The sequence below is a fragment of the Pongo pygmaeus genome, chromosome 11, assembly GCF_028885625.2.
Source record: "Pongo pygmaeus isolate AG05252 chromosome 11, NHGRI_mPonPyg2-v2.0_pri, whole genome shotgun sequence".
In the NCBI taxonomy this organism is placed as follows: Eukaryota; Metazoa; Chordata; class Mammalia; order Primates; family Hominidae; genus Pongo; species Pongo pygmaeus.
Genome location: NC_072384.2, coordinates 138,674,092 through 138,699,873, shown reverse-complemented (window position 1 = coordinate 138,699,873; position 25,782 = coordinate 138,674,092). Strand labels below are relative to the sequence as shown.

The 25,782-nt window shown below is 45.1% G+C and overlaps 1 protein-coding gene across 10 annotated transcripts in view; it reads right to left on the bottom strand.

The window, feature by feature from the left end:
* Window positions 1-24,587, bottom strand: part of SCLY (selenocysteine lyase) — a 40,122-nt gene extending 15,535 nt beyond the window's left edge. For 6 of the 10 annotated variants that reach the window (XM_063648182.1, XM_054479406.2, XM_063648184.1 and 3 more), the window contains exons 1-7: window positions 22,419-24,587; window positions 19,052-19,164; window positions 15,330-15,430; window positions 14,005-14,185; window positions 1,914-2,041; window positions 1,541-1,705; window positions 399-505 (exon numbers count right to left, since the gene is read on the bottom strand). In XM_063648182.1, coding sequence (XP_063504252.1) covers window positions 399-505; window positions 1,541-1,705; window positions 1,914-2,041; window positions 14,005-14,185; window positions 15,330-15,430; window positions 19,052-19,164; window positions 22,419-22,507 — 884 coding nt within the window. In that variant the 5' untranslated portion in view covers window positions 22,508-24,587. The remainder of the gene's footprint in view (window positions 1-398; window positions 506-1,540; window positions 1,706-1,913; window positions 2,042-14,004; window positions 14,186-15,329; window positions 15,431-19,051; window positions 19,165-22,418) is intronic. The other 4 variants (XM_054479408.2, XM_054479412.1, XM_063648185.1 and 1 more) reach the window with 2 other exon arrangements.
* Between the last annotated feature and the right edge of the window lie 1,195 nt (window positions 24,588-25,782).

Genomic DNA, 25,782 nt, shown 5'->3' with positions numbered 1-25,782 from the left:
CAGAGGGGACACGGGAGCTATCAGAAAGGAGACCAGTTTTTCTGTGTGGTCCTGCTGATCCCCGAAGTTAAAACAGCAGCAGGCCTCAGCCATGAAGGGTCCAACAGTTATCTCTTCAGTGGTCTGGGCCAAAATTACAAGGGGAATTGGATGCGTTGGAGCAGTAAAAAGAAACAGAGATTTCCTTCATTGCTTTCAATCATTCCCAAAGAGACTGCAGGTCCTGTGAGCCCTCAGTGTAAAATCAATCAGTGGAGCCAGTTCTGACAGAGCAGCAGTGTGGACATGCTACAGAGCCTCCATGAGACCAAGAAACGGCGCCATGTTTCTTTACAATGTCACTGCTCTACAAATGACACGGTCAGTAGGTCAGAGACTTTGTTAACTTTCTGCCTTACCCTGGCCTGAAATTCCATTCTTGTCCACCTCCAAATAGCATAGGGTAGAGAGGGGTAAATTCACCAAGTCCTCGTACATAAAGTGCGCCAATCCTGGGACCATAAAACTGGAAGGAAAAGTTGGTCATTTATTCAACAAGAACTTTCCAAGGACCTACTCTGTATACATGCTACGTGCTTAGGGGCACACAGGAGAAATGCTCTGCAATGCACAGTCCTGCTGCTTCCTTGTGGCGCCTCTGAGTGCCACCCCTTTTGACACGCAGAGTCACAAAAGCCTTCGGGGCAGGGTGGAACCCCAACCTAGGAGGCAGCGCAGGTGCTAGACTCTCGTGCCCAGCTCTGTGGCAGGCAGCTCTCCCCTGCACATCATGTGATACAATTTGTAAAAGGATCTCAAGTCATACGAATCACAGGTTTAAAAAAAAAAAAAAGAAAGAGAACACATAAATAGAGAGGGGTTGGAACCAGCGGTTGGCCAGGGCTTTTCCTGCAAATGATTCCATGTTTCCAGCTGACACAATGCAGAACTCTGGAGTGCCAGTGTCAGGCCAGCACAGATACTCCTTTGGAAACCAGCTGAGGACTGTGCTTCAAAATTGAGTACTAAAAATAGCTCAGGCCCTGGTAAGCTGCCAGAAAGATGTGCAAAATTTTCAGAAGGGTCTTCACTGTTAACTATTTTCCCCATACTCCCACCTTAAAGATAGCTGCAAAGTTTTTGCTGAGGAGCCGCATCTGAAATCACATTAGAGAAAGCAATAATTTCCTGTCCCCACATCTTCCACCCCACACCCTCTGCATATGCTCTGTCCGCTGCAGAGACACTCACTGCCTGGCCGAACCCCCTGCCTTACTCTCCCTGAGATCTTGATGTCTCCTCCCCTAGCTTGGTCTACTGCCCCCACCCTGCCCCATGTGGGCTGGGCACCCCCATCATCCCTGCCATGGCATTCGTCCTGGCATGCTGGCCATGTGGGGCTCCCCTCTTAAAGCTCCTGAGGACAGGGATCCCATGTTGCTCCTCGCAGTGCCCCCAAGGCCTGGTTCATGGTGGGCAGTGAGGCTTACGGACCGAGGAGTAAACAGCCACCTGCGCAGCAGGCTCTGCCCACAGAGGGAGGAAGCCTCTGCAGACGTACCTTGTGCCCCACGATTGTAAGGAAGTCCACGCCCAGGTCCTCCACATCCACGCGCTGCTTCCCCAAGGCCTGTGCAGCATCCGTGTGCACGAGGATGGGAGGCAGCCCAGCTGCCACCCGTTCCTGGTTCAGGGCTTTAATGCGCTGGCTGATTTCAGGGACAGGCTGACGGGGAAAGGAAACAGTTGAGTATGTTGCTCCGATCTGATGAAAACTGAATGACAGAAATCAGGAGTAGTGAGCACAGGCCAAACATCATCAAAGTGAACAGAGAAACGGGAGAGGCCAGAGCTGGGAAACCTGAAACGCCATGAGTCTAAGCCGCTGTTCTTCCCCATGAGCTCTCCTTAAAGAGAAACAAAGGCCGACTCACCATGACAACGCCAGTCTCATTGTTGGCCAGCATGATGGTCACGAGGCATGTGGTTGGGCGGACTGCCGCGAGGATGTCGTCCACCTCTGCCTGCCCGCTCACCTTGGACACTGGGACAAAGGTGACCGCTGGGAAACAAACATGAGTACTGAACTGAGCTGCACAAATTGATTCCTCTCAAAACTGCATTCCAACAGAGCTTAACAGTTTTCTACAACTATAAAAGTAAACTGTTGTCCAAGTTCAGAAGACTATAAAGAAGAATATAAGCCACCCATCATCACTGGCTCAGCGTCACTGTCAGGTGCTTCAGTGTGAACGCGTCTTTAACGTGGCTGCAGTGAGTGAATCGGTGTCGTGGAACCTATGTGCCTTTCTGCTTCTATGGAGACAGAAGGGGAAGCGGAAACAGGGATGCAGGCTCTTGCTTTTGGGGAGGGTCCTAGCCGCACAGCACTTCACTGCCACGCATTCGGCACCAAGCCAGTGCTGATGAAGCCGCTCCTACGCGCCAGGCACTGGCTGCCCCAGGCACTGAGAGTCTCACTACTGCAGATGGAAAATGAGCAGAGGAGACTACATTGTTTAGCTTTAGTCCTTTGAGTTTAAAATGGTGAAAAACAAATGTATCCACTGCCCACTCAGGATCCTACTGAAATGAAAGAGAAAACAGCTACTTCTCCGAATAAGAATCAAATCAAAACAACACCAACAAAGGGTATCTGGCCAGGCGCAGTGGCTCACTTTGGGAGGCCGAGGTGGGTGGACTGCTTGAGCCCAGGGGTTCAAGACCAGCCTGGCAACATAGGGAGATCAGACCACTGCACTCCAGCCTGGCTGACACAGTAACACACTGTCTCAAATAAAAAGGGGTGGGGTGGGGTATGTGGACTAGGAATTTTGAGGAGTCCCTAAAATGTAGCAAGACGATGGCATTAGATTAACAGGGAAAAGAACACTTAAAGGCCAATCTGAAAGGATCCAGTGGCCGCCCAAGTTCAGGGTGGACAGCGGGAAGCGCAGGGCAAGGGCCAGCTACTGAGGCCGGCAGAGGACAGTGTCCCAATGTCCGAGCACTCCCTGCTCCCGTACACCAAGTCAGCGGCAGAGGCACTGGCCTCAGGCTGAGACAGCACCACAGGCCCAGAGAGGCACAAGGCAGGCTCACAGGAAGGGGGAAGGATCTAGAAAAGGGGGAGGAGCTTGAGGCATCTGCTAGGGGACTCAGAGGAGCAAAGCAAAGGCAGCTCTGTCCAGGGAAGTCACAGAGAAAAGTGGGCGGGGTCCACGCGGCTTGCTGGGCTCTGCTGCCACCACCTAATGCAGAGCCCACCGTGGGCCCTCCCTTCCTGGGAGACACCTCCTGGGGAAACGCATTGAGAATTGGAGATGAGCCCTCCCTAGCCCCTACATCAAACAATGAAATGCTTCATCCATCCACAGGAACAATCCAGGATTCCCAAGCCTGAGGAAAAACCAGGATGAACAGGTAAATGACTGATTCTAGATCACACAGAAGCAATCCCAGGAACAGGAAAACTAAAAAAATTCTAACTGGTATCTTCAGCGTGTGGAAAAGCAGGAAAAAAGACAAGCAATAAAAACTGCCTGCGACTGTACTTAAAGAGATAAAGAAAAGTATGATGACAATGGCTCATCAAATAGAGAGTCCTCAAGATAAACGAGAGAGAAATTATGAAAAAGAACCAAAAGGAAATCCTGGAGTTGGAAAGTACAACCGATATGAAGAATTCACTGGAGGGGCTCCAGAGTATACTGGAACTGGCAGAAAATACATTTAGTCAACATGAAGGTAGATTTACAGAGATTATGAAATCCAAATATAAGAGAGGAAAAACATGAGAAAGATAAACAGAGCCTCAGAGAAATGTGGGACACCATAAGGCACCAAATATGGAAAACAGGAGTAGCAGAAGGGCAGGAGCAAGAGAAAGTGGCAGAAAAGGTCTCTGAAAAATAATGGCTGAAAACGTCTCAAATGTGATGGAAAACATTAATCTACATACCCAAGAAGCTCAATGAATTCCAGGTAGGATAAAACACAAAGACATTCACTCCCAGACACATGATAATGAAAATGTTGAAAGCCAAAGACACAGAAAGTATCGCGAAATCAGCAAAAGAGATTCCGTCTCAAAAACATAAAGGAAAAAAAGGGCAGTGTAACTGTATATTGCTTCTCTTAACTGATTTAAAAGCAACTGTATAACATGTAAATAATTATTTTGTAGGGCTATAACACACAATATTTCATGATAATAGCACAAAGGAGGTGGAAGGGAGCAGAACTGTCTATTAAGGAAAGGACACCAGATGATAATTCAGATCCATGGAACAAATGAAGATAATGTGAAAAGGCAACTAAGAAGGTTACTCAAACAAAATCTATAAACCTATACTTGCTCTTTCTTCCCTTAGCTTCCTTAAAAGACATGAAATTGGCCAGGTGCAGTGGCTCATGCCTGTAAGCACTTCGGGAGGCCAAGGCAGGAGGATCACTTGAGCCCAGGAGTTCAAGACCAGCCTGGGCAACATAAGGGCACCTTATCTGCACAAAAAATAAAAAATTAGCCAGGTGTGATGGGATATGCCTGTAGTCCCAGCTACTAGGGCAGCTGAGGTGGAAGGATCACTTGAGCCTGGGAGGTTGAGGCTGTAGTGAGTTGTGATCATGACACCAAACTCCAGCCTGGGTGACAGGGTGGAATCTTGTCTCAAAAAAAAAAAAAAAAAAAAAAAAAAAGAAAGAAAGAAAGAAAGAAAAGACAGGAAATTAACTAAAATAATATTTGTGGCTGGGTGCAGTGGCTCATGCCTGTAATCCCAGCATTTTGGGAGGCCAAGGTGGCAGACCACTTGAGGCCAGGAGTTCAAGATCAGCCTGGCCAACATGGAGAAACCCCATTTCTACTAAAAATACAAAAATGAGATGGGCCTGATCGCACATGCCTGTAATCTCAGCTGCTTGAGAGGCTGAGGTGTGAGAATCACTTGAACCTGTAAGGTGGAGGTTGCAGTGAGCCAAGATTGCACCACTGCACTCCAGCTTGGGTGACAGAGCAAGACTCTGTCTCCAAAAAAAAAAAAAAAAAAAAAAAAGATATTTGTAACAATGCACTGTTGAGTTTGTAACATATATAGATGTAATACCCATAACAATAAAAGCACAGAAAAGAAGGAACAGAACTGTATAGGAGTAACATTTCTACATCTTACTGGAATTAAATTAGTAAAAATCTGAAGTAAATACTGGTAAGTTTATACATATATAGTAAGCCCTTGATAACCACTAAGAAAATAACTAATTTAAAAGTGAAAAAAGCACTAAAGAATTTTGATGTTAAACTAGAAAATATTCGTTAATGCAAAAGAAAACAGTAAAGGGGGAAAAGAGAACAAAAAATATATGAGACATCCAGAAAACAAAAAATGAAAATATAGGTGGTACTCCAACTATGTCAATAGTAACATTAAGAGTGAATGATTAAACAATCTAATAAAAAGGCAGAGGCTGTCAGACTAGATTTAAAAAGAACTGGCCGGGTGCAGTGGCTCACGCCTGTAATCCCAGCACTTTGGGAGGCCAAGGTGGATGGATCACCTGAGATTAGGAGTTCAAGGTCAGCCTGGCCAACTTGGTGAAACCCTGTCTCTACTAAAAATACAAAAATTAGCCAGCCACGGTGGCGGGTGCCTGTAGTCCCAGCTACTCGGGAGGCTGAGGCAGGAGAATGGCTTGAACCTGGGAGGTGTAGGTGGCAGAGAGCCAAGATCGTGCCACTGCACTCTACAGCCTGGGCAACAGAGCGAGACTCTGTCTAAAAAAAAAAAAAGAAAATCCACAGGAGACCCATGCGTCCTGTTCAGGGATCTTGGGGTGGGCCTAGTTAACCTTCCCCAAAGGTGACTTTTCCCTTTTCGTATTATTCACATCAAAGATAAGTCTTCAATGCTGTGTGATGTTCAGGCAGTTTATTCTGGCAGTGCTCTTACAAGATAGCTAGCAGGAACAGGCAGGTGCCAAGGGTCAGATACATTCAGGTATCAGATGACTGCCTGGCTGGGAAAGTCTCTGTCCAGAGAACATTCTCAGATTTTTGGGGATTCTTCCCCTTTCTTATCTTGTATTTAGTCCAGGTCAGTTACGAGGTTTTTCTTCCATAAGGGAGTTAAGCTATTTTGGTAAGGGTAAGCTTTGTATTTATGCTTTATGAGAGTTCCATCTATGCTGAGGTGGTCTTACCTCCTGGAAATTACCAAGCCAGGGTTGGAAATCCCTAGACCATGTTGCGTCATACTGCTAATTGACACATAGTGTCAGCCCTGCAAGATGTTTGCATGGGCCTTATGGCTATCATTAATCTCATAGCCACAATATGTCTCTTACAGTGTATTACAACATGTCAGATTTAAAGACATAAATGGATTAAAAGTAAAAGAATGGAAAAAGATATTTATGCTAGCAGCAACCATAAGACAGTTGGAATGACTATACTTACATAAAATAAAAGGGACTTAAAAAGTTACCAGCGATAAAGATGGACGTTTTATAATGATAAAAGAACCAGTTCATCCATAATATATAACAAATATAAATGTATATGCACCTAACAACAGAGCACCAAAATACACGAAGCAAAAACTGACAGGTTTGAAGGGAGAAACTGATTAATAGTGTGATCAACTATTAATCAGACCACTGATTAATAATAGTGGGATCATTCAAAATCACATTTTCAATAATGGATACAACAACTATGCAGAATTTTAACAAGGGAACAGAAGACTTGAATAACACTACAAATTAAGTAGACCTAACAGACATCTACGAGACACTCCACCCAACAACAGCAGAATATACATTATCCTCCAGTGCACTTGACATATACTCTAGGATAGACTATATGGCTAGGCCACAAAATAAAAAAAATTAAAGAATTTAAATCAAAGTATTTTCTAGCTCTTATGGAAGAAAATTAGAAATCACTAGCAGAAAGAAATCTTAGAAATTAAAAAACATATGGAAATTAAACAATACACTCTTAAATATCTAATGGGTCATAGAAAAAAAACCACAAGGGAGACTAGAAAATACTTTGAGATGAATGAAAACGAAGACACAACGTACTAAAACATGTGGAATGTAGTTAAAGCAGTGCTTAGAGGGAAATTTATATCTTTAAATGTGTACATTAAAAAAGAGAAAATGTCTGGGCATGGTGGCTCACACCTGTAATCCCAGCACTTTGGGAAGCCAAGGTGGGTGGGTCACTTGAGGTCAGGAGTTCGAGACAAGCCCAGCCAACATGGCAAAACCCTGTCTCTACTATAAATACAAAAATTAGCCAGATGTGGTGGTGCATGTCTGTAATCCCAGTGACTTGGGAGGCCGAGGCACAAGAACTGCTAAAATCTGGGAGGTGGAGGTTGCAGTAAGCTGAGATTGTGTCACTGCACTTCAGCCTGGGCAATAAGACTCTGTCTCAAAAAAAAAAAAAATACAAATCATAACTAATCTTCCACCTTAAGACAATGTAAAAAAAAGGAACAAACCAAACCTAAAACAAGAAGGAAGAAAGAACCCATTTATGCCTAGTGTTCCATTATTGGAACGCTAAGCTTGTGGGAGTTATTTATATCCTACTGCTCAAGGTTATTGCCAAGGTCTGATTTTTCACACAAAAAAACTTGCAACCTCTGGCATAAATGGGTTAATAAAGATTAGTGTAGAAGTTAATAAAATAGAGACTACAAAAATAACACAGGAAAATTAAAAGTTAGTTCTTTAAAAAGAGTTTTTAAAAAGATAAATCTTTAGCTAAATTGATCAAGAAAGAAAAAAATAAAATTACTAAAATCATGAATGAAAGGGATATATAAATCTTACAGAAATAAAAAAGGATTACCAGAGACTACTATAAACAATGGTATGCCAATAAAATTAGATAACAAATGAAATGCACAAATTCCTAGAAGGACACGAACAACTGAAAATGACTCAAAAGAGATAAAGCCTGAACAGTCCCATAAAAAGTAAAGAGACTGAATCAGTAACTTAAAAATTCTCCACAGAGAGAAGCCCAGGCCCAGATGTTGTCATTGGCAAACTCTGTCAAATATTTAAAGATGAATTAAAACCAAGTCTTCATAAACCCTTCCAAAAAACAGAAGAGGAGGGAACACTTCCCATGATTTATATGGAGCAAATTTTACCCTGACACTAAGCTAGACAAAGACACCACGAGAAAACTACAGACTAATACCTCTTATGAATATTCACAGAAAAATCTTCAGCAAAATACTAGTGAACCAAATCTAAAAACATATGAAAAGGATTAAATGGTTTAACATTCAAAAATTAGTTAAGGTAATACAACATTACAAACAGAATAAAGAACAAAAACCCACATGATCATCTCAATAAATGAAGAAAAAGCATTTAACAAAATCCAACACCCCTTTCATGATAAAAACACCCAACAAACCAAGCACAGAAGGGAACTTCCTCACCCTGATAAAGGCCATCTACAAAAAACCCACAGCTAACATTACATGAAATTATGAAAGAATGAATACCTTCCCTTACAATCACCAGCAAGATAAGGATATCCACCTTGGCCACTTCTACTCAACATTGTACAAGAGGTCCTAGCCAAGGCAATTAGACAAGAAAATAAAATTAAAGAAATACAAGTTGGACAACAAGAAGTAAAACTATCTCTAATTGTAGATGATATGACCCTCTATACAGAAAATCCTAAGGAATCCATTAAAGAACCAACTGAAACTAACAATTAGGCCGTGCATGGTGGCTCACGCCTGTAACCCCAGCACTTTGAGAGGCCAAAGTCAGGGGGATCACCTGAGGTCAGGAGTTCAAGACCAGCCTGACCAACATGGTGAAACTCCACCTCTACTAAAAATACAAAATTAGCCGGGCATGGTGGCACATGCCTATAATCCCAGCTACTTGGGAGGCTGAGGCAGGAGAATCACTTGAACCCAGGAGGCAGAGGTTGCAGTGAGCCAAGATCACTCCATTGCACTCCAGCCTGGGCAACAAGAGCGAAACTGCCTCACAAAAACAAAACTAAACTAAACTAAACTAACAATTAAAACTAATAAATTCAGCAAAGTTGCAGAACCCAAGAGTAACATACAAAATCAACTGTACAGTTGATCCTTGAACAATGTGAGGGTTAGGGATGTGGACCCCTCATGTAGTCGAAAATGTGTGTCTAACTTTTGACTCCCCCAAAACTTTTTTTTTTTTTTGAGATGGAGTCTTGCTCTGTTGCCCAGGCTGGAGTGTGGTGGCACCATCTCAGTTCACTACAGCCTCCACCTTCTGGGTTCAAGTGATTCTCCTGCCTCAGCCTCCCAAGTAGCTGGGATTACAGGTATGTGCCACCACTCCCGGCTAATTTTGTATATTTAGTAGAGATAGAGTTTTGCCATGTTGGTCAAGCTGGTCTCGAACTCCTGACCTCAAGTGATCCATCCCCCCCCTTGGCCTCCCAAAGTGCTGGGATTACAGATGTGAGACACCACACCCAGCCAGCTCCCCGCAAACCTAACCAACAAATAACCTACTGTTGACTAGAAGCCTTACTGATAACGTAAGCAGTTGATTAACACATATTTTGTATATTACATATTATATGCTATATTCTCACAATAAAGTAAGCTAGAGAAAAAATACTAAGAAAATCATAAGGAATAAAAAATATATTTACTATTAATTAAGTGGAAGCAGATCATCATAAAGGTCTTCATCTTCATCATCTTCACACTGAGTAGGCTGAGGAGGAGGAGGAAGAAGAGGGGTTGATCTTGATGACATAGAGACAGTGGAGATAGGAGAAAATCCACATATAAGTAGACCCACAGAGTTCAAACCCATGATGTTCAAGGGTCAACTACATTTACATACATTAGCAATGAACAATCCAAAAATGAAATAAGAAAACAATTCCATCTACAATAGTATCAAGAGAATAAAACACTTAAGGATAAATTTAACAAAAGTGCAAAAACTTAATCCTGAAAACTGCAAAAATTGCTGGAAGAAATTAAAGTAACTATAAAGACATCACATGTTCACAGATTGGAAAACAATATTGTTACGGTAGCAATACTGACCAAATTCATCTACAGATTCAATTCAATCCCTATCAACTCCTAGCTGGATTTTTTTTGCAGAAATTAACAAGCTGATCCTAAAATTCTTTTGAGATTTCAACAGATGCAGAATAGCCAAAACAATATTAAAAAATAACAAATTTGGAGAACTCCTACTTTCCTATTTCAAAACTTACTACAAACAACAGTAATCATAACAGTTTGGTACCAATCTAAGAACAGAAATATAGGTAAATGGAATAGAGTTGACAGTCAAGAAATAAACCCTCACATACTATGGTCAACTGATTTTCAATAAGGGTGCCAAGACCATCCATGGAAGAAGAGTCTTTTCAACAAATGTGCTGGAACAACTGGATGTCCACATGCAAAAAAAGTAAATTTGGACTCCTCCCTCACACCACACACAAAATTAACTCAAAATGTACCACAGATTTAAATGTAAGAGTTAAAACTATAAAACTCTTAGAAGAAAATATGAGTACATTTTCATGACCTTGGGCAGGACAAAATCTTCTTAGATATGACACAAGGAACAACAACAACAACAAAAGTAGACTTCATCAAAATGAAAAGCTTCTGTTCTTCAAAGGATACCATGAGAGCGAGAGCAAACCCACAGAATGAGAGAAAATATTTACAAATCATCTATCTGACAAGGGACTTGTATTAAGCATATATAAAGAACTCTTACAACTCAATAAAAAGACAAGTCATCCAATTAAAATAGGAGCAAGGACTTTAATAGACATTTTTCCAAAGAAGATATATACAAATGGCCAATGAGTACATGAAAGATGCTCAACACTACTGGCCATCAGGGAATTGTAAATCAAAACCAAAATGAGATACCACTTTACACCTACTAGGCTGGCAATAATCAAAAAGACAGATACCAAATGTCAGCAAAGACATAGAGGAACTGGAACCCTATGACACTGCAAATAGGAGTACTAAGTGGTGCGGCTACTTTGGAAAACAAAGCTTAAGGTTAAACAGAGTTACCTTACAGTTGTCAGATAGTTACCACATGACCCAGCAATCCCACTCAAGTATAAACCCAAAAGAAATAAAAACATACCAATACACTAAAACATATGCACAAATGTCACATTAGTCATAACAGCCAACAAATGGAAACAATCTAAATGTCTATCAACTGACAGACAAATAAAATGTGGTACAGATAGACAATGAAATGTTGTTCATCTGTAAAAAATGAATTAAATACATGTTACAACATGGGTGAACCTTGAAAACATTATGTTAAATGGAAGAAGCCCGTCAAAAAGAGCACATTATAAGATTCCATTCATAAGGGAGTCTAGAATATGGAAATCTGTAAAGACAGAAAGTAGATGAGTGGTAGCCTAGGGTTGAGGGAAATGAAGATTTACAGTTAACTGGTACAAGGTTTCTTTTGGGGCTGGTGAGAATTTTCTATAACTGACAGTGGTGATGGCTGCACAACTTGGTGAGCACACTAAAAACTGCTGAACTGTACACTTTCAGTGGATGAATGATAGCTCATTAAAGCCGATATACAAGAAATCCACTGGGATGTGTGGAGACAGAGGGAGCGTGAGGAAGGCTTATGAAGGTCCAAGCCCTCATTTTTACATTGAGGATGCTTGTGTTGATAAACCAAGAACTGGGGGTTAGGTTTTTAAGTTATTTAGCTTAAACCGGAAGTGGTTAAAATGATAATATCCACAAGAAAAACTCAAGGCAAACTGTAACAGTGGTTGCTGCTGCAGAGGTTTAGGGGCAGCAGGAGAATGACTTCTGTTTTTTCGTTTTGGAGATAGTGTCTCACTCTGTCGCCCAGGCTGGAGTGCAGTGGTGCGATTTTGGCTCACTGCAACCTCCCCCTCTCAGGTTCAAGTGATTCTCCTCCTTAGCCTCCCGAGTAGCTGGGATTATGGGTGCCCACCACCACGCCCGGCTAAATTTTTTTTGTATTTTTAGTAGAGACGGGGTTGCTATGTTGGCCAGGCTGGTCTCAAATTCCTGACCTCAAGTGATCTGTCCGCCTCGGCCTCCCAAAGTGCTGGGATGACAGGCGTGAGCCACCGCACCCTGGCAGACTTTTTACTTTATACTTTTCTATAATATTTTAACTATTTCCATCACGTGCATGTCTATACATTTTTTAAATTGTACAATTTTAAACAAAAGGTTAATTAATTATAACAGTAACTAATAATAATGTATACTAAGTTGCCCTTCTCTGTATTGGTAAGATAGGGAAAAAAAGGTACCAGAGGCTGGGCTCTGGCCGGGCTCAGGTGGCTCACACCTGTAATCCCAGCACTTTGGGAGGCCAAGGCAGGCAGATTACCTGAGGTCAGGAGTTCAAGACCAGCCTGGTCAACATGGTGAAACCCCATCTCTATTAAAAATATAAAAATTAGCCAGGCATGGTGGCTTGTGCCTGTAATCCCAGCTACTCAGGAGGCTGAAGCAGGAGAATTGCTTGAACCCAGGAGGCAGGGGCTGCAGTGAACTGAGATTACACCACTGTACACCAGCCTGGGCAACAGAGTAAGACTCCATCTCAAAGAAAAAAAAAAAGGTACCAAAAACTAACAGTACTTAAATAAGAAAATTAGATTTTTTTAAGTGGTAAAAAATTAAATCTTGGGATCTAAATCCTTCACGTGAATATGTTTACCTATGGGCAAGCATTCAAGTAAGACCACAGAGAGAATGTTATAAATTTTTTTTCCCCCTGAGATGGAGTCTTGCTGTCTCTCAGGCTGGAGTACAATGGATCTTGGCTCACTGCAATCTCCATCTCCAGGGTCCAAGTGATTCTCCTGCCTCAACCTCCCCAGAAGCTGGAACTACAGGCACGTACCACCATGTCTGGCTAATTTTTGTATTTTTAGTAGATATGGGGTTTCACCATGTTGGCCAGGCTGGTCTCGAACTCCTGACCTCAAGTGATCCACCCGCCTCCGCCTCCCAAAGTGCTAGGATTACAAGGCTTGAGCCACTGCGCCCAGCCAAAAATTTTTTTTTTTCCAAAAAAGGCTTCACAGTCAAACCAAGCAGTTTGGCCACAGTACCTTAATCTTTAAGATAAAAATATTTTCTTTTTATTCACCTGCAGGTTTCCAGACAGATTACACAAGAAAACTCAGGCTGAGAAGAAAATCTGTTTCAAGGATAGTGTTGATTAATTGGCTGCCCCATTTTTACAAGTTAATGGTCTACACCTGGTGAACATGTCACTCCCTTTTGGGACTTCCTATGACTCTGTGGCTCTGTCCCTGCTGTGTGACAGCCACAAGGCCACTGCTGCTGCAGCGAGCCTCCTCCTCCCTGAGGGCCCCTGCGCCTGCTGCTGCACCTGGGCACCACCTCACTCCGCTTCTCCACACACAGCAGGAGGCCTCGCGTCATGGGTGCTGAGATAAGGTTCGGCAGCTCGCTTGTTCCAGGCTTCACACCTGAAGTTTAAGTCTATTTCATCCTTTTCCTTCATGTGAGAGGAGTGGGAGCCGAGATTTTATGGTGAAAACCAAATAATGACAAGCATCATTTGCCTATTTGCAGGCGTACTATTTAAAGTTTAAATATTTATTGTATGCAAGTTTCAAATATCACTCAGTTATACAAATGGCTAGTTCTACATATTCATTCTCAATGTTTTTCCTAAGGGAAAGTTTGGCCACACTTGCCGACCCTCTTGTGGCAACTGGCCTCTGCACCGAGAGGGGCAGCCAGGGAGCCCAGTGCAGTGAGGGGCAACTATTCACCAAGGTGCCAGGGCCTGCCTCCCCATCAGGACCAGTGAGTTACAGTGAGTGGCACACTGAATCTACATCTCCGCAGCGGATCCCGGGCTCTGCTCGCAGGCCACTTCCCGCCTCGCAGCTGGAGCTCAGCAGGCTGGTCCCGGGGCCACCCTGCACTCACTCACCTGCCACTTGTTCTTCCACCAGGTGCTCCAGGGGCAGCCGGATGGAGTCGTGTTCCACCGAGGAAGTAATGAAATGGGGCTTGGCCCCCTTCACTGGGCTGTGGTGCGCACCTGTGTGTGCCTCTGAGGGCTGGTTTGCGTGGAAATGTTTCACCACAGAATGGATTACTAAATTATTTGACTGCAGAGATACAGCAAAAAAAGCATTTACAAAAACTGTGCTGAGGTAAGGGTCAGAGCAACAAATTCTGTTACTTAATTTCTTTTGTGGCTAACATCAAAAAAGCTTCAAAGAAATTCAACTTCCTGAGTTGGACCTTTTGAAAGATTTGGGGTTTTCCAACATTCAAAAACATGAGATTCATTTCCAGTCAATCATGTCTGTTTTATTGTTAAGCAGTATTATTAATTTTTAAGAATTTATATAAATGTATTGGTATAAGTGCAGTTTGGTTATATGCATAGAATATTATGAATTTTTACATTTTATAAATCTGCCATAAAGAGTATTTTGTCCAGCCACCCACTATTGGTGGGAATATAAATTGGTACAACCTCTACTGTGGGCCATTTATCACATCTACCAAATGAGCCCCGTGGCCCAGCAATTCCAGTTCTTGGACTTTTTCCTACAGCTACATTCACAGTGAAACAGAATAGTGTGTATAAAGGTTATTTATATTTATTAAGTGCAGCACTGTCTGTTACAGCAAAACCTTGGAAAGTCCTTAAATATCTATCAATTAGGGATGAAAAGGAATGATTCCAGGGCAACAATGACGGGGAAACCTTTATGGAAATAACAATGCAAAGCAGGTTACTTTACATATTACATTACAAAAATCCTATTGGCTACCTGGAATTTACTTAAAGGATATATACTAATTATCTCGAGCTAGTATGCAATATAGCAAGACCACACATTACTCTTTCTTTGTTTCTGAGACAGGGTCTCACTCTCTTGCCCAGGATGGAGTGCAACAGCATGATCATAGCTCACTGCAGCCTTGAATTCCTGGGTTCAAATGATTCTGCCACCTCAGCTTCCCTAGTAGCTGGGACTACAGGTGTACACCACCACGCCCAGCTAATTTTTTTTTTCTTTGTAGAGATGGACTGTCCCTATGTTGCTCAGGGAGGTCTCAAACTCCTGGGCTCAACCAACCCTCCTGCCTTGACCTCCCAAAGTACTGGGATTACAGGCATGAGCCACCACACTTGGCCTACTCTTTCTTTAAATGAAAATGTAGCAAAAGGGAATCACTTTCTGTGTATTTTATTATAACTTACAGTTAAAAGAATGTGAGTGTGTTCAGAAGCTTTACCTCAGTACCCCCGGAAGTGAAGATTATATCTTGAGGTTTCCCCCCTATCATCTTCGCGAGGCTTTCCCGAGCTGCATTTATAATATCCTTGGCCTTTCTTCCTTGAGGGACCAAAAAGGAAATTCATTAACATTGCTTCACCAAGCTCAATCAACGCATCTAAAAGGACAACCAAATACAAAGGAATAAGAGGTCTGCGTGGGCCATTCTAAGACAAAACCTGGCCCCTTAATGTGAGCACAGCAAAATGCTACAACCTAGACACAACCCGGCAAAGGGGCGGCCGAGACAGAAACGAACCAGGGACCAAACTGAGAGTTATTAACTCCATGAGACCCAGAAACAAGTACGGGAGCCTGGCTAAGAACCTGGACATCCCCCAAGATGTGGCTTTCTTCTTACCGGATGCTAGAGGGAGGGAAGCTGTGGCCATCTGCCTTGCTTCCCATTCATCAAGAGAGGAGAATGAAAGGATGAAATGAGTTGCAAACAACAAAAATAAGCAAAAACAGAACTCATGACACCTCAACACGAAGTCCAGTGCCATATCTCATTTTGCATGTCGCCCACAGCGTACCTGGGCTACAAAGGTTACTGTCTCAGGGACACACCTGCTTTCAAACAGGGCTATGCATCCGGCCATCACCCAGTTTCACTGGCTAGAAGGAAAACACAGCAACCATGCTTGATGGGGCAAAGAAAGAAAGGCTCTGGCATGGGAATTCCGAAAGTTTCAGTGACCATTCTTAGTGTACACACCAGGAGTCCCCAAACTTTTTTGACCATTCAGTCTTATTTAAAAAAAAAAAAAAAAATTGAGCAGGCTCCACTAAAACATATACTATTACAAAACATCATAAAAAAGAGAAATATAAAAAGCTGAGGTAAAATAAATATGCAAAGTAATTCTGCTGCTCCTTAACGCTACTGTATAGATGTCAGTTTTAGTAGTAGTTTCCTAAACACCTAAGTGGTGTTTAGGAAAACTCCATCATTTTTCTTGGTGACACTAAAAGTCACCGTAATAAACTGTCACCCTCACTCTCAGTCTTCCCTCTCTCAGTGATAATGGTTTGGCTGTGTCCCCACCCAAATCTCATCTTGAATTGTAGCTCCCAAAATTCCCACGTCATCAGAGGGACCCGGTGGGAGGTAACTGAATCACAGCGGCAGGTCTTTCCCATGCTATTGTCGTGATAGTGAATCAGTCTCATGAAATCTGATGGTTTTATAAAGGGGAGCTCCCCTGCACACACACTCTTCTCTGCTGCCACTTAAGACGTGACTTTGCTCCTCTTTCGCCTTCCTCCGTGATTGTGAGGCCTCCCCAGCCATGGGAAACTGTGAGTCAGTTAAACCTTTTTCCTTTATAAATTACCCAGTCTCAGGTACATCTTTATTAGCAGCATGAGAACAGACTAATACACTCAGGAAATGGCAACTCCATCCCTCAGCAGCCCAGGGCAAAAGCGTGGGCTCTTTCCCTTTTCATTCCCCGCCAATTAATCCACCAGCAAATGCTGTAGGCTCTGTGTTCAAAAGATGTTCCAAACCTGACTCTGCCTCTCCACCGCCCAGCCACCAGCCAAGCCAAGGCCACCGCTGTGATGTTCTCCTAGCAGGCCCCCACCAGGGTCCCTTCTCCACATAGTGGACAAAGTAATGCCTCGAAAACTCAAATACATTTTGGGCACTGTGCTTCATCCCTCCCCCAGCAGGGTGCTGAGTACACAGCTGGTGCTCAGTCAGTGCTGCTTACGTCAGCGGTTTCCAAAACCCCAAGGCCCTCTCACGAGGTCCACAAAGTCAAAACTGTTTTCATGATGATACTAAGAGATGAACTGCCTTTTTCACGGTCCTTTTCTCACAGGTATATGGTGAAGCTTCCAGAGGCTTCCGTTACTAAAATGTAGTGACTGCAGTGGGCTGGAGGGGAGGTCTGAGCACCAGCTATCTTCCAGCAACAGGCAGTAAAGAGACTTCCACATGCACAACAGTGCAACGCTCACTAGGTTTCTTCTGTTTTGCCGAAGACAGTTTATTTTTCATAAAAATTCTTGAATGCTGAGCTTATTTTCAGGGTTTTTGTTTGTTTGTTTTGCTATTATAAGCAAGACTGTGATAAATATCTTAGGTATGTAAAATCTTTCCCCACATCCTCAACATTTTCCTTAAAATAAATTTCCCTCAAAGACTTTAGACAATAATATTTAGGCCGGGCATGGTGGCTCACACCTGTAATCCCGGCACTTTGGGAGGCCGAGGTGGGTGGATCACAAGGTCAGGAGTTCAAGACCAGCCTGGCCAAGATGGTGAAACCCCATCTCTACTAAAAATACAAAATTAACCAGGCATGGTGGCGCGTGCCTCTAGTCCCAGTTACTTGGGAGGCTGAGGCAGAAGAATCGCTTGAATCTGGGAGGTGGAGGTTGCAGCGACCCGAGATTGCACCACTGCACTCCAGCCTGGGTAAGAGCGAGACTCAGTCTCAAAATAATAATAATAATAATAATCATCATCATAATAATAATATTTAAATATTATTAAAGAATGTTTAAATAACAATATTGTGAAAATAATTAAACCACTCTATAAATTGATTTTTTTTCTTTTGCATTTCTATCTGAGTAGCAACAGAAAGTGAACTGCAACACTTTTGAGTTTATGGTTCTTAATTTGTGGAAACAAAAGCTACCAAGGAAACCTAAAAGCCACTGCCAGGCTTCATTCAGGTCCAGAACATGATTTCTCCCTGAGAGCGATTCCCAGACTTTTTCAGGAGACAATGCCTGTCATCGGCATTTAATTATTCTCCATATTTTCAAGTTTAATACGTCAGAAATTTCAATTTTACTAAAGGAGAGACTGGATACAAGGCAATGTGCAGAAGATTAGCCAGAATAGATCAACAAATAAGCCAACAAATAAGTTAATGAATGACTAGTATCTGAGCTGAAGGGCTTTAAGTTGCTGTGAAATGTTTAATAAGCAAATGGATATGAGAACATATTAAACTTGTAAATTGTACACAAGTGTTACTAAATCATATGGCCTGGCAATATTCTGTTTGAAGTTATTTTAGTTCATCATAATCCACAGTTAACATAGTTTATCTTAATTATCCCTAATAGACATTAAATAAGAAAGGTAAGACTTTAGCTTGCTCATCTGTCTGAAAAACAGAATGTAACTCTGTCATAGAACTGACTTGAAGCAAATTATTCTCCAAAACCTCCAATTTAATGCTCTACCTTACAATAAGAATAAATTGGAAACAAATAAGAATATTCATAACTAAAGTAATTAATGAAAAAGTAATTTTCATCTTTAAAAAGGGCCAGGATTATATGTTATCCTGATGACCTAAAAGACGTATTTTGCAAATTCTGTAAGGATTGACTGAGCTAGATCTGTGAAGTGCTCCATAGGTACTGACTGCTACTTCAAGGAACTCTCAATAGACACCCTTCTCATCTGGGAAAGGGTGACAGGACAGCATGTTAAAGATTAAACATTAAAGGTTAAAGATTACAGTATCGACAAGGCTCAGCTTACAAATGGGGACTTCTCAGAAAAGAAACTATCAAAAATTACAGCTAAAGATTTGCAGCTAACAGAAACCTATTCAAAACAAAGCCGTCACATGTGGGTGTGCAATTTCTCTAAGAGCACCCCATCCCCATTATCTCCCATCTGTGAACACATGCATCTTCTAGAATTACCTGCTGAATACGGGCTGCTGGGATTTCCCCAGGCTTCCCACATGGCCTCGGTCATGGCCTGGATAACTTCTGGCTCCAGGGGAGTGGTTGCATTATAGTCCATATAAACTTTCCTGAAGGAAAGAAAGCAAAGACACCCATTAAGGAAAAGGAGATGGCATATGGGAAATACGGCTGCTCTGTGTCTATCCCATCGGCAGGAGCAAATAATGTCAAGGGCACGGCAGTCCTCTGCATAAGCACTGCAGGCATCCACAAGCTGCACATGGGAATCTCCAGATCTGCACTACCTATGGAAAATGTATGCATAATTTCTACTTATGGAAAATATATGCATAATTTCTACTTATGGAAAATATATGCATAATTTCTAATAATCTAGTTTTTGTCAATTTCTTTTATAATTGATAGGACTTGGATTTTCATTTAGGTTTTCAAAATTTCTTTCTAGCAAGGCGCAGTGGATCGTGCCTGTAGTCCCAGCCACGGGGGAGGCTGAGGCGGAATGACCTCTTGAGGCCAGAAGTTTGAGGCTGCAGTGAGCTATGATGGTGCCTATGAATAGCCAATGCACTCCAGCCTGGGCAACACAGCCAGACCCAGTCTCTAACAACAAACACTCTTTCTACCCCTTGGTAGGATTAATGGTCTGTTGGGCCCAGATTACCCATCTGACTGCTGTAAAGGGCAGATCGCTGGCCTCTTCCTTATGGAAGGAGCGGAACAGCTGCACATTCCCAAGGGAACTTTCCTGTCTGCTGTTTTAACTTCATCAGAGGTTCGCCTTATTTACCCACACCCATTTTTGCGATGGCCTGTGGGGCTCGTGGTGACCTGGGCTTCTCCCCGGGGCAGGTGAACTTTGGCCCCAGACCTTGCACTTTCAGTTTCTTTGCCCAGAAAGACTACATGCCTTGCCCCCACCTTACTTTTTCAGGTCTTTGTTCCAACTTAGTCCTCTTGTGAGACCCCCTGCCTCACAGCTCTGTTTAAAACTACAGCTGGCTGGGTGTGGTGGCTCATGCCTATAATCCCAGCACTTTGGGATGTCAAGGCAGGTGGATCACTTGAGGTTAGGAGTTTGAGACCAGCCTGGCAACATGGTGAAACTCCATCTCTACTAAAAATACAAACATTAGCCCTACTAGGGAGGCTGGGGCAGGAGAACTGCTTGAACCCAGGAGGCGGAGGTTGCTGTGAGCTGAGATCATGCCACTGCACTCTAGCCTGGGCAACACAGTGAGACTCTGTCTCAAAAAAAAAAAAAACAAACAAACCCACGAAACTGCAGCCACCTATGTCCCTCCCTCCCCAGCCTCCAGGTCCCCTTCCCTCCTTCCTTTCTGGGCAGCATCATCATCTGACATACTAGACTTGTTCCCTTACTGTCTACCTTAATAGAGTGACAGAAGTATGGCTCCATGGGCATGGGGGCTCTGTTTTTCTCACTGCCCTGTCACCAATGCTGAAGCCCATGGTTGCCACACAGCAGGGGCCTGATTTTTATAAGATGACAAAATAAATGCCACAGAAAGTACAAATTCCCTGAAAGATCCCTCACTAAGTAAAATTTATCGGTATATCTTTTTACTAATACCCAAAACCTTCGAAAGCCTTTAGAAAAATGTGTAGTAGTAGTCCTGCCTGATATTAATTTACCTAGTTTTTAAATAAACAGTGCTTACACCAATCCACATGAAAACCCAGATACAATGACTAACTATGGCTGTTAAGCCACTGAGTGTGGACAGAATGTGCATTAGTTGTAATGAAGCATCTTTTCTGTTCAAAATCACTCAACAGGCTGTGCCCTGTGGCTCACGCCTGTAATCCCAGCACTTTGGGAGGCCAAGGCGGGCAGATCACCTGAGGTCAGGAGTTCAAGGTCAGCCTGGCCAACATGGCGAAACCCCATCTCTACTAAAAATACAATAAAATTAGCTGGACGTGGTGGCACGTGCCTGTAATCCCAGCTACTCGGGAGGCTGAGACAGGAGAATCGTTTGAACCCGGGCAGTGGATGTTGCAGTGAGCCGAGACTGCACCACTGCACTCCAGCCTAGGTGACAGAGTGAGACTCCATCTCAATTAAAAAAAAAAAAAATCACTCAATAGGTACAAGGCTTTGACAAGTTTGACTCGCCAATCTTTACCACTCTGGTACTAGTATTAATAGTCCCAGGAATCCCCCAGCCCGGCTTGACTTTGCTTGTGTCTTTAAATCTGTTTTTCTTTCCTATAAATAAGCATCCAAAGTACCTTAGGCTAGCTAGTGTTTGTTGAGCGACTATAGCTCTTCAATCTGCTGCTGGGCTGAACAAATCTATGGCTCGAATTTCAGATTAATACTTTACACATTCCTTTGCTTCATTATTTGCTGCTTCCTTAAAATGCTATCAGTATTGGATGAGCAGGCTCAACTTTGTTAGCTTCATAACCAAAAAATAAAAAGTCTTGGGAATCCCGCTCCACTGATTCCCTAGGGGATATTTTCCCAGATCCCTTCACTTTGTTCCAACCAAGGGAGAATGCCAAATGTGTGTGCTTTAGGCCTGGACCCCTCATATTCTAAGCATGGGTAGCGAATGAGCTCACAAAAAGGAAAAAGAGGGGTCTGGAAAGAGAAGACACACAAACCGGAAAATTCATATCCCTGCCTCCTGCCCTTCTCGGACTTAACTAGTGTGGACACCACGTGCTCCAGGTCTCCGCGCTTCTCAGCGGTGGCCATCCCGTTTCCTGCAGCTGGGCCAGTAGCCTGGGAGAACCCTTGATTCCCTTTCACCTGCCCCAGTGCACCAGCTTCCTACCAACGCACCCGTTTCTGGGCGCACACATCTCCCTCCTAGGTTGTTACAAGATCCCCAACTGGCTTCCCGGCTTCCTCTCGTCCCACACCTACCCGCGCCCCTACTTTCTAGAAAGCAGCCAGAAGGACTCCTTCAAAACACTTAAATTGCATCGCCCCGTGATCAACCTCCCAGGCCCCATAAGGCTCCGAATGAACCTCAAAGTTCTTCCCGGGCTCAGGGGCTCTGCCGGGTCACCTCCGACAAGTCCCCTGCCCTTCGCATCTGCTGTGCCGTCTTCCTGGCAGGCTCTGCTTCTCCAGAACCTGCAAACCTCACCCCTAGAAGTCACTCGGGTTTCGGTCCCAAAGTCACCTCTCCGTGGGCCCTTCCGGGGCCACAGCTCGCACCCGCTCCTCCTCGAAGCTCGCATCCCTGACTTAGGCCGACCTCGTGGACATCCCCACGCGGGACGCCCCACGCGAGAGCTGCCGGCCGGCAGCCCCCTTCGTCCTCCCGCGCGGGACAAACGGCGACGGGCGCCGGCCGCCCCCCGGCCCTCCCCTGAAGGCACGCACCTCTCCGGCGAGTTGTGTTTCCCGCACCCGCTGGCCTGACTCGCCGCGGGTGCCCGCGCATCCCTCCCCGGCACCACTGCCGCCTCCATCCCCGCGCCACTGCTGCCGGGGTTCCAGCCTCCTTCCCGCGGAGCGCTACCAGTCCCGGGCGCCGGAGAGGAGGCGGGGCCGCAACGCCCGGGCGCGCCCGGATTGGCTGAGCGAAGCACTCCCAGCCAATCCACCCGCTTCACAGGGCCGCCGAGCCCCCAGCGAGGAGGCGGGGCTGCGCGGGGTCAGGTGACGGGTGGGGGCGGGGCCTAGCGCGTCACAAGAGCTTCCCGGGAACGGGGTGCGGGGAGCGGCGTTTCCTGGGCCCGCGGATCCCCGCACTTTCACTTCCGGGGGAGCCCCGTGACCTTGGCTGTCTGGGGCAGGGCCGCCATCGGGCCGCGGCCGGTTAGTCGGCGTAAGAGCAGGCGGGGCCTGAGCTGGACCGGAGGAGCAGAGGCGGCTGGGCAGTCCTGCGGCTGCCTCCCTCTAGCCGCATGAGCGCGGGACCGTGCGCTCCGGGAAAGCCGGGGCCGCGCGGCCTTGTTCGCCGCGAACCCTCGAGGGGAAGTGCTGGGACCGCGGCAGCAGGGCCAGGGCCCCGGGGGTCTGTCGCAGGCCGCCCTGGACAGTGATGAGCAGGTCCGCTGTTGCGTTAGTCGCAGCGGCTCCATAGGTCCCCTATGGCGTGAAGTTAGAGTCACGCATCGAGGATGGACTTGAGGGGATCTGCAGTAGAGGATGGGAGGGCATTGAGAAAATAGGGCAAGAGATGAGGGACTCTAAGTGGGCGTGGAAACGCAGGAAAGATTAATTCAAGATCTGTTTAGGCCGTTAAATAGGAATTGGGGCATGAGGGACAGGAAGGAAGCAAGGATTATTAGACAAGTGACTGGGAAGATGTTAGTGCCTTTATCTAGGTAAGAGGGAACACGGGAGAGGGAAAGATGATGGGTTGAGCTTTGGACATGTTGAGACAGTTGAGCTTTGGATATGTGAGACAGTCACAAGTGTAAACATCCACCATTCAGGTGTCCCGCTAACCATTAAGAAAAGTCAGTTGTGAAAGTGGTAAAAATGAGCAAAAATCCCTGAACTCTCATGAAGCCATCCTACCGTCACTTTTTTTGTTTTTTTGCTTTTTGGTTGTTTTTTTTTTTTTTTTTTTGGCATAATAGTGTCTAACTTTAATTGAGCCTTGAACTATGCCAGGCAGTGTTCTAGGTATTTTTCGTGTGTTCACTAATTTAATCTTGATGATTAACCCAGTCCGGTAGGTATTTATATATGAGGAATCCAAGACACAGAAAGGCATCTTGCCCAAGTTCACACAAGTAGTGGCTGGAGCCAAAGTTCGGTTTCAAGCATGCTTTGCCAAGAGGTTGAATTTTAATTGGATTTCATTGGCTTTCTCTATTTTATGTCCTGTTGGGGTCCAGAATAACTTGACTTTTCCAGCACAGCAAATCTGCACATTTCTGGACTCATTCTCTCTCATTCTTCCCTATAAACGCAGCTCATTTCTCGCCAAATGCAGCCAATAGCAAAGGGCCCACTAACATATAAGAAGCACATGGATGCACAGGAGCATGAGAACAGTCAAAAGAGGAGGAAAGGGAATTGAGAAGGAATGTCAAAAAAGCCAAGAAGACAGATAATAGTGTAAAGTGTGGCTGAGAGGCCATCCGAAGTATACTGTGCGTAACAATTAGGAGGCACTGATAAACTAGCGAGAGAAGTCTCAGTTGTGGGAGAGGCATGGAAGTTAGAATGCAAAGATGGGATATGAAACAAGAATGCAGTCAACTCTTAAAATGGTTGAGAAAGGAGGAATTAAAAAGGCGTACAAGATTACAGGCAAGCTGGGCGTGGTGGTTCACGCCTGTAATCCTAGCACTTTGAAAGGCTGAGGTGGGCGGATCACCTAAGGTCAGGGGTTCGAGACCAGCCTGGCCAACATGGCAAAACTCTGTCTCTACTAAAAATACAAAAATTAGCCGAATGTGGTGGTGCATGCTTGTAATCCCAGCTACTGGGGAGGCTGAGGCAAGAGAATCACTTGAACCCGGGAGGTGGAGGTTACACAGTGAAGCTGAAACCATGCCACTGCACTCCAGCCTGAGCGACAGAGTGAGACTCCGTCTCAAAAAAAAAAAAGAAGAAGATTAAGAGCAAATAGAAACTGAACATGTTCATAGGCTAAAGGGAGGTAGCTAACAGGACATGCAAGAAAGAGAAGCCAAAGTCCTGGAGGAGACGATAGGGGATGAAGTTAAGAGTAAAGGTGGCTAGGGAAGTTGATAGGCATGGGGAGAATTCATTCTCTAAATCTGTTTGGAAGGCTGTAAGGATAGGAGCCCAAGGACAATGGACAAGGTGACGATTCATCCCAAGCACTCCTTGGGCCACCTAGGCAGCAATAAGGTTTGTGTTTCCAGGTGAACATAGTGAGTGTAGTGGTGGAGTCAGACAAGATAGTGTCCAACGTGGCTGGTGATGCCCAGAAAGAATTGAGTACAAACATATAGAAGCCTAGGTGCTGAGGTAGCCCAGCTGAAAACAGTTTAGGGTGCAACATGCAGCAGCAGCTACCACCATTCCAAGTATACTGGTCACACATGCAACAGATGACCTACCAAGATGTGTCTAATACGAACACAAGTGCCCCATAGCGGCCAGACATTTGAGGAATGCCATCTCCATAAAGATAGTGAGAGGTGACAGCGTGCTGGCAGCCCTGGCAGCCCTCGCTCGCTCTCAGCGCCTCCTCTGCCTGGGCTCCCACTTTGGCGGCACTTGAGGAGCCCTTCAGCCCACCGCTGCACTGTGGGAGCCCATTTCTGGGCTGGCCAAGGCCGGAGCCGGCTCCCTCAGCTTGCAGGGAGGTGTAGAGGGAGAGGCGCGAGCGGGAACCAGGACTGCTCAGGGCGCTTGTGGGCCAGCTGGAGTTCCGGGTGGGCGGGCGTGGGCTTGGCGGGCCGCGCACTCGGAGCCGCTGGCCGGTTCTGCCAGCCCCGGGCAATGACGGGCTTAGCACCCGGGCCAGCGGCTGCGGAGAGTGTACTGGGTCCCCCAGCAGTACCGGCCCACCGGCGCTGTGCTCGATTTCTCCCGGGGCCTTAGCTGCCTCCCCGCGGGGCAGGGCTCGGGACCTGCAGCCCGCCATGCCTGAGCCTCCCCACCGTGGGCTCCTGCACAGCCCGAGCCTCCCAGACGAGCACTGCTCCCTACTCTACGGCACCCAGTACCATCGACTGCCCAAGGGCTGAGGAGTGCGGGTGCACGGCGCAGGACTGGCAGGCAGCTCTACCTGCGGCCCCGGTGGGGGATCCAC